The sequence below is a fragment of the Euprymna scolopes genome, chromosome 6, assembly GCF_053919585.1.
Source record: "Euprymna scolopes isolate OS-2025 chromosome 6, ASM5391958v1, whole genome shotgun sequence".
In the NCBI taxonomy this organism is placed as follows: Eukaryota; Metazoa; Mollusca; class Cephalopoda; order Sepiida; family Sepiolidae; genus Euprymna; species Euprymna scolopes.
In genome coordinates, this window is record NC_136487.1 from 86,813,609 (window position 1) to 86,827,059 (window position 13,451).

At 32.9% G+C, this 13,451-nt stretch overlaps 1 protein-coding gene across 7 annotated transcripts in view; it reads left to right on the forward strand.

The window, feature by feature from the left end:
- The window catches only part of LOC145277762 (hemicentin-1-like), a 508,122-nt gene that overhangs the window by 415,376 nt on the left and 79,295 nt on the right, over nucleotides 1-13,451 (forward strand). For all 7 annotated transcript variants that reach the window (XM_080129486.1, XM_080129488.1, XM_080129489.1 and 4 more), the window contains one exon: nucleotides 2,199-2,344. In XM_080129486.1, the coding sequence (XP_079985612.1) occupies nucleotides 2,199-2,344 (146 nt within the window). The remainder of the gene's footprint in view (nucleotides 1-2,198; nucleotides 2,345-13,451) is intronic.

Genomic DNA, 13,451 nt, shown 5'->3' on the forward strand with positions numbered 1-13,451 from the left:
CTAAAAACAAATAAGTTATTTTCCGAAGGTTTTACAAATTTCGTTATATCCCCTCCACCCGAAGAAACGACTTGCAACATCACAATGGACCTACATCTGTATTTATTCATATTAGTTTATCCATTTCCCTATTTTCTCTCGAGTTATATAAAGTTAATCATCCGTATCTGTTATTATATATTTCTATTCATAGGATTCATGTGTAAACTAATTAAATCATTTAAAACACAGCTGCTAGACACAAACTGTTAGTCGCAACGGACCGTGATGTGTGCCATATTTATTTTAACTTTATACAAAGATGGTAATGAGGAGATTCAGATAACTCAGTTTTGTGAAATTATACTAATAGGTATTACACTTCGATTAATAAATATTCCTCACATTTCGATTTCGTTGGAGTATTTTAAATTTGAATTGAATTTTAGTCATAGTCAATAGAAACCAATTAAGCAAATTTTTTTTTAACTTAATCCTTAAATTTTACCCAATTTTCTAGAATCAAAATCATGTAATGGATTTTGATCAAAATTGAAATGAGAATTCTTGTATTTTTGTATCATTATATTGATATTAATTGTCACAAATGGACATAAAAGTGGTGCAAAATTGTTCTATCCGATGAATTCATTTCATTCCTTCTGGGATTAGTATTTATCTATCATTAATGATTAAACATTCAAGGTTTGAGCTCAATGGATGTTAATTTATCGACATCGGAGCATGTATAAATAAACACTGGATGGTTAGATTCCAGTAAGCATGTCTTTATTCACCTTTCAAAAGGAACCCATATATTTCATGGACTGTTTCGTTAACATAGGAACAATTATAATATAGAGTTATATATCCTGAATTTTCTCTAAGTGCAATTTTTCAGAAAAAAAAGTAAAAAAAAAAATGTGCTGTAAAACAAACATGTTGACAAAATCATACATCAAGTACATGGATTTTATTTGAAAGATGAATAAACACATTGTTACTGAACTCTATTGCTTCTATTGTTATATAATGCATATTGATTGCATCCCAATGACTAAAGGAAAGAATCTGTCCACAGTCATAATTTTTGTTGATTTTTTTTTTTTCTCATTTTGGCAAATGCCTGCATTTTCTTATGTTTTTGTGTAGATTCTCTAACCTTTCTTTCTATAGGAAACACATACATATACGTTAGGCATATATATATATATATATATATATATATATATATATATATATATATATATATATTCACTACACCGATGAAGACTGAAGGATCGGTCGAAAATTATGTACCTGTAAAAGAAGTTTTTTAATTTTTTTTCATAATATTATTTTGTATTCCTGCAGGTCACCGATTGAAAACAAATAAAGAAAAGTTATAAGCTGTTATACTTTTCGTATTCTTTTTTATACATTTCCATTCATATATATATATATATATAATTCCTACCCTCTAATGAGAAGGAAAGTATTTCTTCGAAACTCCGCGGATTAAGGACTATCCATTTATCTAGTGTTTCCTTTTCAGATTAAATATGTTTTTAACTCATTTCAAAGTGTTTTTTAACATATTTTATTAACTGTTTGCTCACATATATATATATATGCTAGAAGGGAGTCCCGACATTGCGTGGGATTGAATGAGGATCAACAAATCTTTCACATTTCCAGTACTTTTATTGTCAGTGAAATCGCCCGTTCGTCAGTCAAAACAATCGATTACCTGCTCCCACCACAGTGTACCGAGAGGCAATCTCGCAGAGGCAAATTCCACACGTTCCACAACCCATAATGGAAAATATTGTCTTTAGTATACTAGGCTGTACTTCAGAAACGATCAAATATTAAACAAAAGACAGTATTCTAAAACAAAATACAAAGGAAGAATGCTGCTTAAGAAAGATTAGAAGAATTGCAAGTCAAAACACAAAAAAAATTAATTTAAAGATGATAATCAGAGCAAATTCCCCTGTCACCCCACAAAAAAAAAATTGCTGCCATGTCATAAGGTTCTCAAGCAACCATCTTAAATTTGACCGCCAGAGCTAAGATCGTTAATTTTCCATTACACACACACAGACAAACACACACACACACAAACAAAGTTGGATGACAAAGAAAAATCTGAATAGTTTTTCTTTCTTATTTGATTTTAAAACTGCTTTATCAAATTTTCCAAAATAATTCGCATTTTCTATTTGTTTCTGTTTCAGATATGACCTTCTACAACAATCCACACACCATAACAAGGAATCCCAACTTTATAAGTTTGAATCCAGATGGCATGATGCCTCGGGACACAAGCATCAGTGGCCGAGAGAGCGGTTACTCTACACCAGATTCAACCCGACCAAAAAAGGTTATTTATGAAGTCATTGTATGATGTCATTATCACCTGCATCCATCAGTGGTCAATCTACTGTGCCGTACTGTACTGGCTGATGTTGTGCGTTGAATGAACTATCTGCACCCAAAAGTGAAAACACAACTGTATATATATATATATATATATATATATATACATACACATTTACACACGAAATCCCTACCTTCCAAAACACTTTTGACCATTGACATGCATCATTGTCTACTTGGTCTCCATTACTGTTGTGCTCAAAATCTTTCGTCTTCTTTTTCTTTCGATTATTTTTTATTTTCGTTTTGCATCCATCTTCACCATTTTCTATCCACATTTATCTCCCTTTATTTTCTATCCACATTTATCTCCCTTTCTCATCGTAATGTTACAATCATGTGATACTTAAAGCAACCAATCAAAACTCAATGCTTCAAAGTACTGCTTAAATGGCGAAATCTACCCCCAAAGATCAGATTATCTAACAGAATATTATTTGCTAAAATCGGGATAGTCGGGAGGAGAATTAATTTTTAAATTTAATTTTTTTTATTTTTTACATCCTGCTGCTTCCACTGCTGCTGTTCTTATTGATTTTTTTTTTTTTTTTGTCAGGTGGGGGGATGTTTGGTCTGATGGCTACTGCCACAAGCTTTAGATCTTTTGGGGAAAAGATATGAACTCGCCATTCACCCCACCAGCTATGAATAAAATAGCAACTTGTGTTCAATTAAATGTATGCAATGGATTATCCGCAATAGATAGTTTCGGTACCAAATAGAAAAGGTTACTAAGCTGTTTTACAGATGAAAACAAATCTTATGTTTTTCATAGATATAGAAGAACCAGATAATGAAAAAAAAATTAAGTCGCATATAAAAGTTCGTATTCATCTCCTTTTTTTTAAATAATTTTATTTATATTTTATCTCCATTATTTTTTTTCGTCTTTCCACAAAAACTATATTTTGAATTAAGATAAATTTTTAATATTAGTTTCCATGAATTCAAAAAGCGAAGCATAATTTTTGCAAATCATTGATTCAATTGTAGTTTAGTATCTGTTAGAACAAAAACGCATTTGTTTGTTAGTCTCGTTTTCATAATATTTCATTGACTAACGGCACTTGCGAAAATTTCAGTTTTATCCTTCATCTGTTGTATATTGTTGCTGTGCTTAAAAATATTTTAATTCTATAGACGTCTGGCATAAACAATATTATACCGTCTTTAGACAGAACAAATACTACACTTTGATCCTATCCTAAAGGACAAGACAGTGTTATTTTAGTTAGTTTCATGTTCAACATAACAGCAGCAGCAGATAAGATTTTAAAAAAACAAAAAAGGTTACGTTGCATCTTTGATAATTGGATGACCCCCATCTTAAAAAAAAAAAATGTGTGGAAGGTGATAACGTATGAATGGATATGCAATTGCTTTAGCATATTATTAGTTTAATGGCTTCTAAATTAAAAAAGCTGATTTATGAAATATTATGATAATAATTTGCCTGTTTTCAAACCAAAACGTTGAGCGTTTTGCTGGAGGCAAAAACAAAATGTATCATTGCCATGTACTTAGATGGATGACCATTTAGGAATAGCAGGTGCTCTATGTAAAATGCAGTCCTAGTGGTCTTTCAACATGAGGTCTGGTACCAATCTGAAAATACAGTAGATGTAACAGTCCTTGGTTATTTGTTGCGATCTGTGACGACCAGACACTGGCCGATGATCATATTCAGAAGTTATATATAAACCAAACATTTCAAAATTTTCATAGATAGTTTTTTTTTTATTATTATTTTAAATCATCTATTTGGATAATTACACTATATGTTTCCTTATTCTATGTTTTAATAAAAGTATTTTTGGTCTGGTAAAGGAAATGCCACAAATCCCACTTTTCACTATTTTCTTTCTCTGCTTCACATATTAATTCATTTAAAGAAAAATGATTTTTTTTTCCTTCACATCCACCTGCATGATTGAATGTAATGGAATTAATACCAAGGTGATCTCTTTTTGTTTTCCTCTCTACTTCATTTTTACCATTTTTCAGTGCTTTCTTTCCATCTTTCCCATATATTCTTTTTACCCCCACCAGTGCCATAAAGTCAGTGTTTCTTTTCCAGAGCTCAAGTAGGCACTTAGAAGTGAGAGGATATATAAACTCCCCCCCTCCCCCACTTCCAGAAACCAAACTTAGCAACACGTGCAAAAATGACATTCATAAACGGAAAATCCTGATCTTTAGTTTCGCCTTCCTTTGTGCGTTTTAGATCCCGATCCAAGACTTACTGCTTCACATGCAATCACATTGATCCATCAGTTCTCGTTGGATTACCAAAGTTAAACAATGTTGAATCTGGTCAATACCAGGTGCTGTATATAGGAGTGTGTCAACACCTCAACACCTTCCTGCAAGAACTGCAAAAATCTAATGCTGTCATCTACTCTGATGGGGATATACAAGTGGCTGGAGACTGCTTGTGAATTTGGCATTCCCATGAAACTTCCTCCTTTGGAGGAAGCAAGTTCAAGTTGCTTAGGCTGAGTGTCGTTTTAATTATATATGCAAGTGATTGATTTCAAATGCTGGGTTGGGATCTATTTTAAATAAGAGCCAAAGGAGAGCAAAAATTAAGTCTAAGATTTCCTATGACTGGCTTGGTGTGTGTGGGCTGCGGTGTATTTCTGATTGAGGAAAAACACATGTATGTATGTATGTATTATATATATGTGTGTGTGTGTGTGTGTGTGTGTCCTTAAGAAGGTAGACAAACAACAAAACGAAACGAAAAACTGCTGCACCAAAATGAATCCATTTGAAATTGTCTTCCTATTTTCCTTTCCTTCATTATTCAGCCGTCAACCATTTTTGATTTTTTTTCAAACATTTTTCACTTCTCTATCAACTCCATATCTCTCATCCTTCATTGCACGACTCTTCAATACATCCAAATGTTTTCAACAATAGACTTTCAAGGTGTCAATAGTTTAACGGTTGCAGATAGGAACTATGAACTCAAAACACAGTTCAAATCCTGTCCAACCTTTCATTTTACACACAAATAAACCCCGAGGAAAGTATGAACCGTCATGTTACCCCCACCCCACGGCTATGGGTGAAATAGTTCATCGTCAATGAATCGTTTTGTACACTGTATCGTTTATATGTATTATTTCATCTTTTAAGAACCCACAAAAGTATCAGTATGCCGTAAAAAAAAAAAGACTAAACCATTTTTCAAAAAAAAAAAAAAAAAAAAAAGAATGGAAATAATTGGAAACTGCTATATCCCAAAAAGAAATAAAAGAAAATGGTGGGTGACCATCACTGCAAAGTGATTTCACATATCAGACCAAGTATGACATCATGTACATATGCCAATATTTTGATAGCGTGAATGTGTGACGGAAGCACGAGTGGCGTGTGAAAGGCGCGGCCAATATTAATATTTTTGGCCGACTCGAGTGGTTATGACAAAATTGACTAAACGTGACCGTTCAGCTGAATTTGACAGCATTCGGGTTTCACACAGACAATGGACGTTTTCTGAGAATCCTGTTTCAACTCTCAGGATTGTCTCGTGGAATCATATAATTCAAATAAGACATTTTTTTATTATTTTGAAATCGACAATTAAAAAAAATGCTGAATCAGAGTAAGAATGATTTTTGTATGAAAACAAACAAAAAAATAACAAAAAAAATCATAATAATATAAACTTCCCCCACCTTTTTTTTTTTTTTTTTTTACAACAAAAAGCTGATTTTTTCTTTCTTTCTGGTTTTCTTTAAAAGAATGGACTTTAAGTTTTGACCTGGAAATTTTGAAAATAAGAAAAAAAACCTTTTTTTTACAAAAAATAAAATAAAATTGAAACCAAAAAAAATGTTTTTGCTTAGTAATTGTGTGACAATCGAAAAAGTTGTTTCTTTTTGTATTGGCATTAAAGTTCAACAAAAGTATTGCTGCTTAGATTTTTTTTTCAATACCACATTTTTTTAAGAAGAAAAATAGGATATGTGTGATGCAAAAGCTATATATAATTCAAAATGTCTACCTCTTAACTTTTGTGTTTTGCGCACACTCCCTTGATCATCCTTCCACTCAGCTCAAACATACTAACACAATTGACCTCGTCTTTTAGTGTACCATATTCATTTTATATTTTTTCTCTTCCCCACTTTCCCTTCTCTTATTTTCAGTCTGCTTTAGAGGTTTATGATATGTAATGTTGCCATTAATCATTACAGGACCGCTTAACAGGACTGTGGTATATAAAGTATATAGCGTTTCGTTTTTTTTTTTTGTTTTTTTTTAGTTTTCTTTTTGGTTTTTTTTAAGTATAATATAGAAGTTATGATTCTGGTATTTTGTTAGGCAGCAAAGCGAATGTTCAGATGACTGGGTTTGAGTGGTGCCTTAAAGATCAGAGGTGACCTGAAAGCAGAAGTTGGCGAAGCCATGTGACTTCCAATCAAGAAGGGGGTATCAACGTCTTTCTAGCTGAAAACTGAAACAAGCGGATTTGAACCATGTTTTTTTTTCAGGGCCTCAGCTAGTTGTTACGATACAGACAACTAAATCACTTGTCTCATGCATAAGAATTCAATCATTATTTGTTCCTGATCTCATAGAGTTCTGTTTTTTTGCTTGTTTTTTTTGTTTTTTTTAAATACATATTGGAGTTATACTTCTGGTATTTTACTTTAACTTTGCTAAGGTTAAACCAAACGAATTATATATACAGTCATGGTTCACATAGACGACCCGTGAACCTTTGGTTATGTTTTAATGGATTTCGTCATCCGTTTGTGATATCATTCTGTGTCCACAGAGACAAATATACAAGATAAGAAGAGCCATAGTATACGAATTGTCGAGTCAATATTACTACATGAATCCAGCATTATTTTACTTGTAATCATTTGAACCTTTTCAAAAGCGATAAAATCTAATCAAATCAATTTCCCAACACTCGGATCAACTGTGCTGCTGCTTTTTTTTTTTTTTTTTTACACTTATCAAGGCACAGAGGCCACTCGAGGATAAGGGTTAATAGGTATACATTAGTCATTGTGATTTTAGCATAGTAAACAGTGGGAATTTTGTAACTTGGATTACTTAGGGGGACGATTCAATTAGAACTTGTTCACATTGGACATTTTCTTCTTTTTTTTTTCATAGGTATCAACTCATTATCAAGGCCAAGAGGCCACTGAAGGATAAGGGTTAAAGAGTGTACAGTAGAAATTGGACAATATAATAATCATTAGTAATGAAAATTTGGTAAATTTGATAACTTATATGGAACGGCTCATCAAGAACTTATTTATGTTAGACTTGAAGACAACCATATTGTAGTCAGCCGGGAAGCAGGAAAACGGAAGACAATTCCACAGGCGTGCAGTTCTAATAAAAAAGCTTTGTTCATGGAATCTACATTTAGGTTTAGGCACAGATAAAGAGTGGGGGAAATTATTGATAGTGTTTACAGCTAGACGAGTGTTTCTTGTGAAAGTTTTGCGAGGGGGGACCATAGATTGAAGCTCAGTCGAACACTTTCCATGAAAATAACGATACATCAGAGACAAACTCGCAACATCTCTTCTGTGAGATAGAGGTTGCAAGGAAGAGAAAAGGACATCTCCTACGAGGCTACGAAGTCTATTTTGAACTCTATCAAGGCAGGACAAGTCCTTTCTAGCAGCTCCTGCCCAGATGTGGCAACAGTATTTCACCCTTGGACGTACCTGGCTCTTGTATAGATAGAAAATTGCATCAGCAGTGAGATATCTACTGGATCGATAGAAAGATCCCACCATTTTTCCAGCGGCCTTGGCTTGGCTACTGCTTATGAGTATTGTCGTTCAAAATTTATACCAATACAACTGGACAATGTTTGACAAGTCGATAATCAATGATGTCATTCTACTACCCCCTCCTTCCTCTAGCTCCGAATGTGAATGTGGAAGCAGCTTAATTATACGTGTGCCTCATGTCGAGAGGTGTATCAAAAAAAAGTGGTGGGTTCAAGTGTGATTTTTGGTCATACGATTTTGTTCAGCAAATCATGTTATTAATAAATTGTTGAGATTCAAAAGTCTGGAAGTGAATTCGTAATGTTTATATGCCCGATGTTCTAATTTTACTTGTGAAAATCAGTAGTAGTGATGACAGGTGAGCTACGTTACAAAAAAATATCTATCGATCTATTTCTCTCTCTCTCTCTCATATATATATATATATATATATATATATATATATAAGCAACAAATAATTAATAAAACATTTTAAAACACTTTAAGAAAAGTTAAACACGTTTAATTTTCAAAAAGGAAACACAAATTAAATGGATTGTCTTTAATCCACGGAGTTTCGAAAGAAATATTTTCCTTCTCATCAGAGGGTAGGAATTAGCAAAATGCGGAATCGGATTTTGCTTACAAAGTATTTAATGAAACTACAAGTACGCCATAGAGCTTAATTGGAAAAAAAAATAGTGAAGCAGGGGGAATGGGGGGGGGGAATGATTTCACGTGAATGAATAGTCGAGTGAAGAGTAGAATATCCAATAATGGTAAAATCCAAGAAAAGTTGGTTACGATTTCGTATCTACAGGTAAAAATCCAAAGGAATCGCGTTACTGGAAGATATTTTGATGTAATCCAAAAGGCAGAATTCCGTTAAATAATTCACAAATAAGTACAAGGAAAAAAGAGTGAGTTCAAAATATTATTATTAAAAGAAAGATAAATTGTGCGTAGAATGAAAAAAATGGAGAGATTTTAAGACGCTTCTGCCAAGGCTAAACTTTTTAAATACGAATAAAGAAACAGAAAAAGATAAGCAGTGATTGAGTTATTTTTAAAATAAAAAAAGGCAATGTCACAATGACCCAGACAAAATAACGTTGAAGTGGTGCAACAATTAAGGCAGAAATTTATATATATATAATATATATATATATTATACAAGTACAGGATTCACACCTAACCTAATTAACCGCTCATTATGAATTTTGGAACACAGCTGAGAAAAAAAAAATCTTTTCATCATTTTGTTCATCGGTCAATGAAGAAGAAATCCTATTAAACTAATACAGTTTTTACTTTTGTCCCAATCCAGAGCGCCTTTTTTTTCCAGGGAGGCTGGTATCTACCCACATCACAAATTGATCATGGGAAGGCAATTAAATGAGGTCCCTTTTTATAGGCAGCTGAATTATCCTCACACATTAAAAACGGAACTAATATTTCTCTCTCATGCCTTACTGATCATGAAAAAAAAAGTGGAGAATTTAACATAAAAAAAAGTATCCGATTAAAGTGTTATTGTAGCCATTTCATGCAAATCGAAAATATTTGAATTTTTCAAGAAGTGTCTTTCTGCATGTGCACACCCTCTGAAAATATTCACATGGTCTTAAAATTTGGACAATCGTTTTTAATTTAATTTAATACCTATGGTTCAAATTTAATGCAAATTGATGATGATGGAATTTTCCCAAAGGAGTTGGGGGAAGTTACTTTTATGATCAACAACATTTCCGTTCAGTCGCGAAAGACAATAGATACCCACTGTAAACGTACTTGTGCAATGTGCATGTATAATTGTAAGGTGGTTGCGCAATCTCCAACCACACCTCTCTTGAATCGGCACTACGTGAGTCCAGTGGCAAGGATAAGTCCAGGACGACTAGAAACAATGCCGAGATAAGCAGAGAGCACATACAACACCTGGAATTCCCAAATGGTTATTCATCTTAGTGCTGAGTAGACTCAACGTTCCTTAACTTCAGTGATCTAATAGGAACTGGTGTCTGTGATGATGCCGTATATGATTGACCAAAACCATCAAGATATGTGCAAAACTCGTAAAATAGATTGGAAATAAAATTATCTTTTAAGAACACAGTTGGATGAAAACCATATGTTGATATCGAAACAGAATTAAGTATGTACCTTGCATTAAAGTTCTTTTTATAGCAAAGATCTAAGAAACTCTTACTTATATAGGGTGTCCCAAAAGAAGCTGACGGATTTTAAATTTTATTAACTTCCTCAATATTTATGTTATGCTTATTAATTTTCCTATGTAGGTAGATTATTTTTTGAGCTATAGTGAAATATCATAGTCTACTTATTCTAATTTTATTTACACAACTTAATCTAGGGTATGTTTTTCACAAGGTCTAATTTTAGTTATGAAAAATGATGTTACTCAAATGTCCACCATTTTCATTTTCACACTCTTATGCTCTCTGCAGGGCATTGTCCAGCACATCACTTAATGTTTCAGGGCTTATGGCCCTAATTTCCACCTCTACATTGTTTTTAAGGGCATTTATTGTGGCTGGTTTTATTGCATTGGGAGTAGAGGAATTTCTTGTGTTGAACTTTCGTCGAAATTCTCTTTGAGTTTCTGATATTGACTCATTCAACCGAAAATACGACTCTACGATAAATATCGGCTCCTCGGTAGTGTAACGACTCAGGATGACCTTGGAAGAGTTATTCTAAATGATATGAAAAAATAAAAGAAATATATAAAAAAATAAGAAAGTTATGAATTTTTTTAATCATCTGCTTTTGAGACACTCTATAATTATGTAAACAATAATAAAAGAATTAAAATATTGTAAAATGTGCATACGATTTAAATCTGCATATAATATTTGCATATATTATAGGACATTAGGTTTAAAGAACATATTATTTATTAGCTTTCTGTGTATATGAATTTGCACTTTTTTGGAAAGAAAAAAAAATTTATTTTTTTTTTTTTTTGTTTTTTGTTTTTTTGTGGGGGTAGCAATTTGAGTTAAAATTGAAAATGGGACAAACTCAGGTGGCACCATTTGCAGGAAAACATGGCCGGTTGTATTGTCGCCATTTCTTCAACATATTGATACTGAAGTTATTTCTTCTCTGGAATTAAACATACAATATAAATGAACTGAAGTTTTAGTCTACGTTATTGGTCTGGTTCCAAATCACCAATTCACCTTTGGATCAGGTGCAAGTATTATTTCAGGAGTTAGTAGTAGAGAAGAGTCTATCACGCATGTGGATGCATTGTAATGGCGTATGAAAGTGGAACCTGGCTAGATTTAAAGATTAAATATGTATAGTATTGGTGTGCAGAACAGGAGGCGTCGGTGGTATGGCCACGTTGAAAGAATGGATTAGAGTTATCGGGTCAGTAGGTGTAAAATAGCTTAGATCGCAGGTCTAGTTTAACGGAAAAGGCCAAGGAAAACATGGGAGGAAATAATAAAAATGAACTTAAGAGAAACAGGGATAAAGACCTTGTTAGAGATTGGCTAGTATGCAAGTCAATGTCTTAAAGCCACCCAACAGATGCCAGTATGTAAAACGAACCTTTAGTTGATGATGATATCTTCGTCTGTAAGTTGATGAAAGGAGCTTGGTTTGCTTTTGTAGCCTCTTCACTGCCTGACTAGTAAAAAAAATCATATCTACTTATGTGATCCAATCACGTATGTTTCCTATCTAACATATAAAATTATATTGTCTAATTCTCAAGGTCAGACTCAAATAGCATTTAAGTTGATAAATCAAACTTTGCTTTTGATTAACCAATTTCATTTGTTATTGTTGTACTGTGTTATTGGCAATATGCAATCATATTTAGCTACCATTTACTTACTAATTACTTAGCCAGGACGAGTGATAATGTGAAACATTTTTAAATAATCACCTAGAAATAAAAATCAACAAGGAGATAAGCCACTTTAAATTGTATAATATAATAGCAAGTGTTTATACAAATTAAAAACTAAAATGACAGCTGGCTATTAATATAATTATTACTAATCGAGCTAAAAAAAATGTACATAAATAAACGTGCATTATATTAGCTTCGAAAAATAGACAGCAGTTTATTTATTTATTTATTTATTTTTACAAGGTAGTCACTACTTATCAAGGCCCGGAAGCCACTCAGGGATAAGGGTTATTGTAATTTGTATTGTATTTGCCATTCAGTGAAAAAAAGATTGTGTGTAAACTGACTTGTATCTTTACAAAAACAATGAAATTTGCACAAAGTTGTAAATATGTTTTCAAAACAGTTTATATTCAATTATCAATATATCTTTTATGAAGATGCAGGACTCCTTGAAATATTAACATTTAAAATCATAAAGCTTTTTGTTTTCCATTGAGCTAATTTTTTTACTTGGCAAATGCAAATAAATTCATTTTTAGCACCCCCCCCCCAAAAAAAAATTACACTTAAGAAAAAAAAACAACAACAAAAAAAAAACATGGCATATAAATTGATATCGCTAAAATTATATAAAAGTCCGTTTGTGTGTGAGTTTCTTCCTTATAGGTTCCGTTCTTTTGCAAATTTCACACAGATCTAATTTATATGTCTGATAAAGTTCTTAGATACGTGTGGTACAGAAATAAATATTGAAAATCGGAAATATCCGATCTTAAAAATATCTTTACTCTCTTATAGATAAAATAGATTTATTTTTACAAGGGAATATTTTACGTTACACCGGCAAGAGAGATAATAAAATTTCAGTAAATCATTTCTTAAAAAAAAAAACAGATTTATTACAGTCTGAAGATATAGCTTAGTAGTAAAGCATTCGACTAAAGACTGAATGATCCTCATTTCAAGCCAGGGTGTACCTTACCATTTTATTTTATTTTTTTCTTATTAATGAGTTCAATCCTTGTTTTATCGTTATTTCCATGGCAGGTGCTCGTCTGAACTCCAATCTCTGGTCCCCCCCTCGCCAATCTTTCACGAAAAACACCCGTCTAGCTGAATCCACTGTGAAAAATTTCCCCCACTCTATATCTGTGCCTAAATCAAAACGCGGATTCCATGAACAAAGCTTCTTTCTTAGAACTGCACGCCTGTGGAACTCTGTTCCGTCTGCCTGCTTCCCACCGGACTACAACTTGGATGTCTTCAAGTCCAATGTTAGCAAATTCCTAATGAACCGCCCCCTTAAGTAAACACTTCATCAAATCTCCACACTAACGTAATGTACTTGCAATAACCCTTATCCCTGAGTGGCTTCCGGGCCTTGATAAGTGGTGATCACTGTGTAA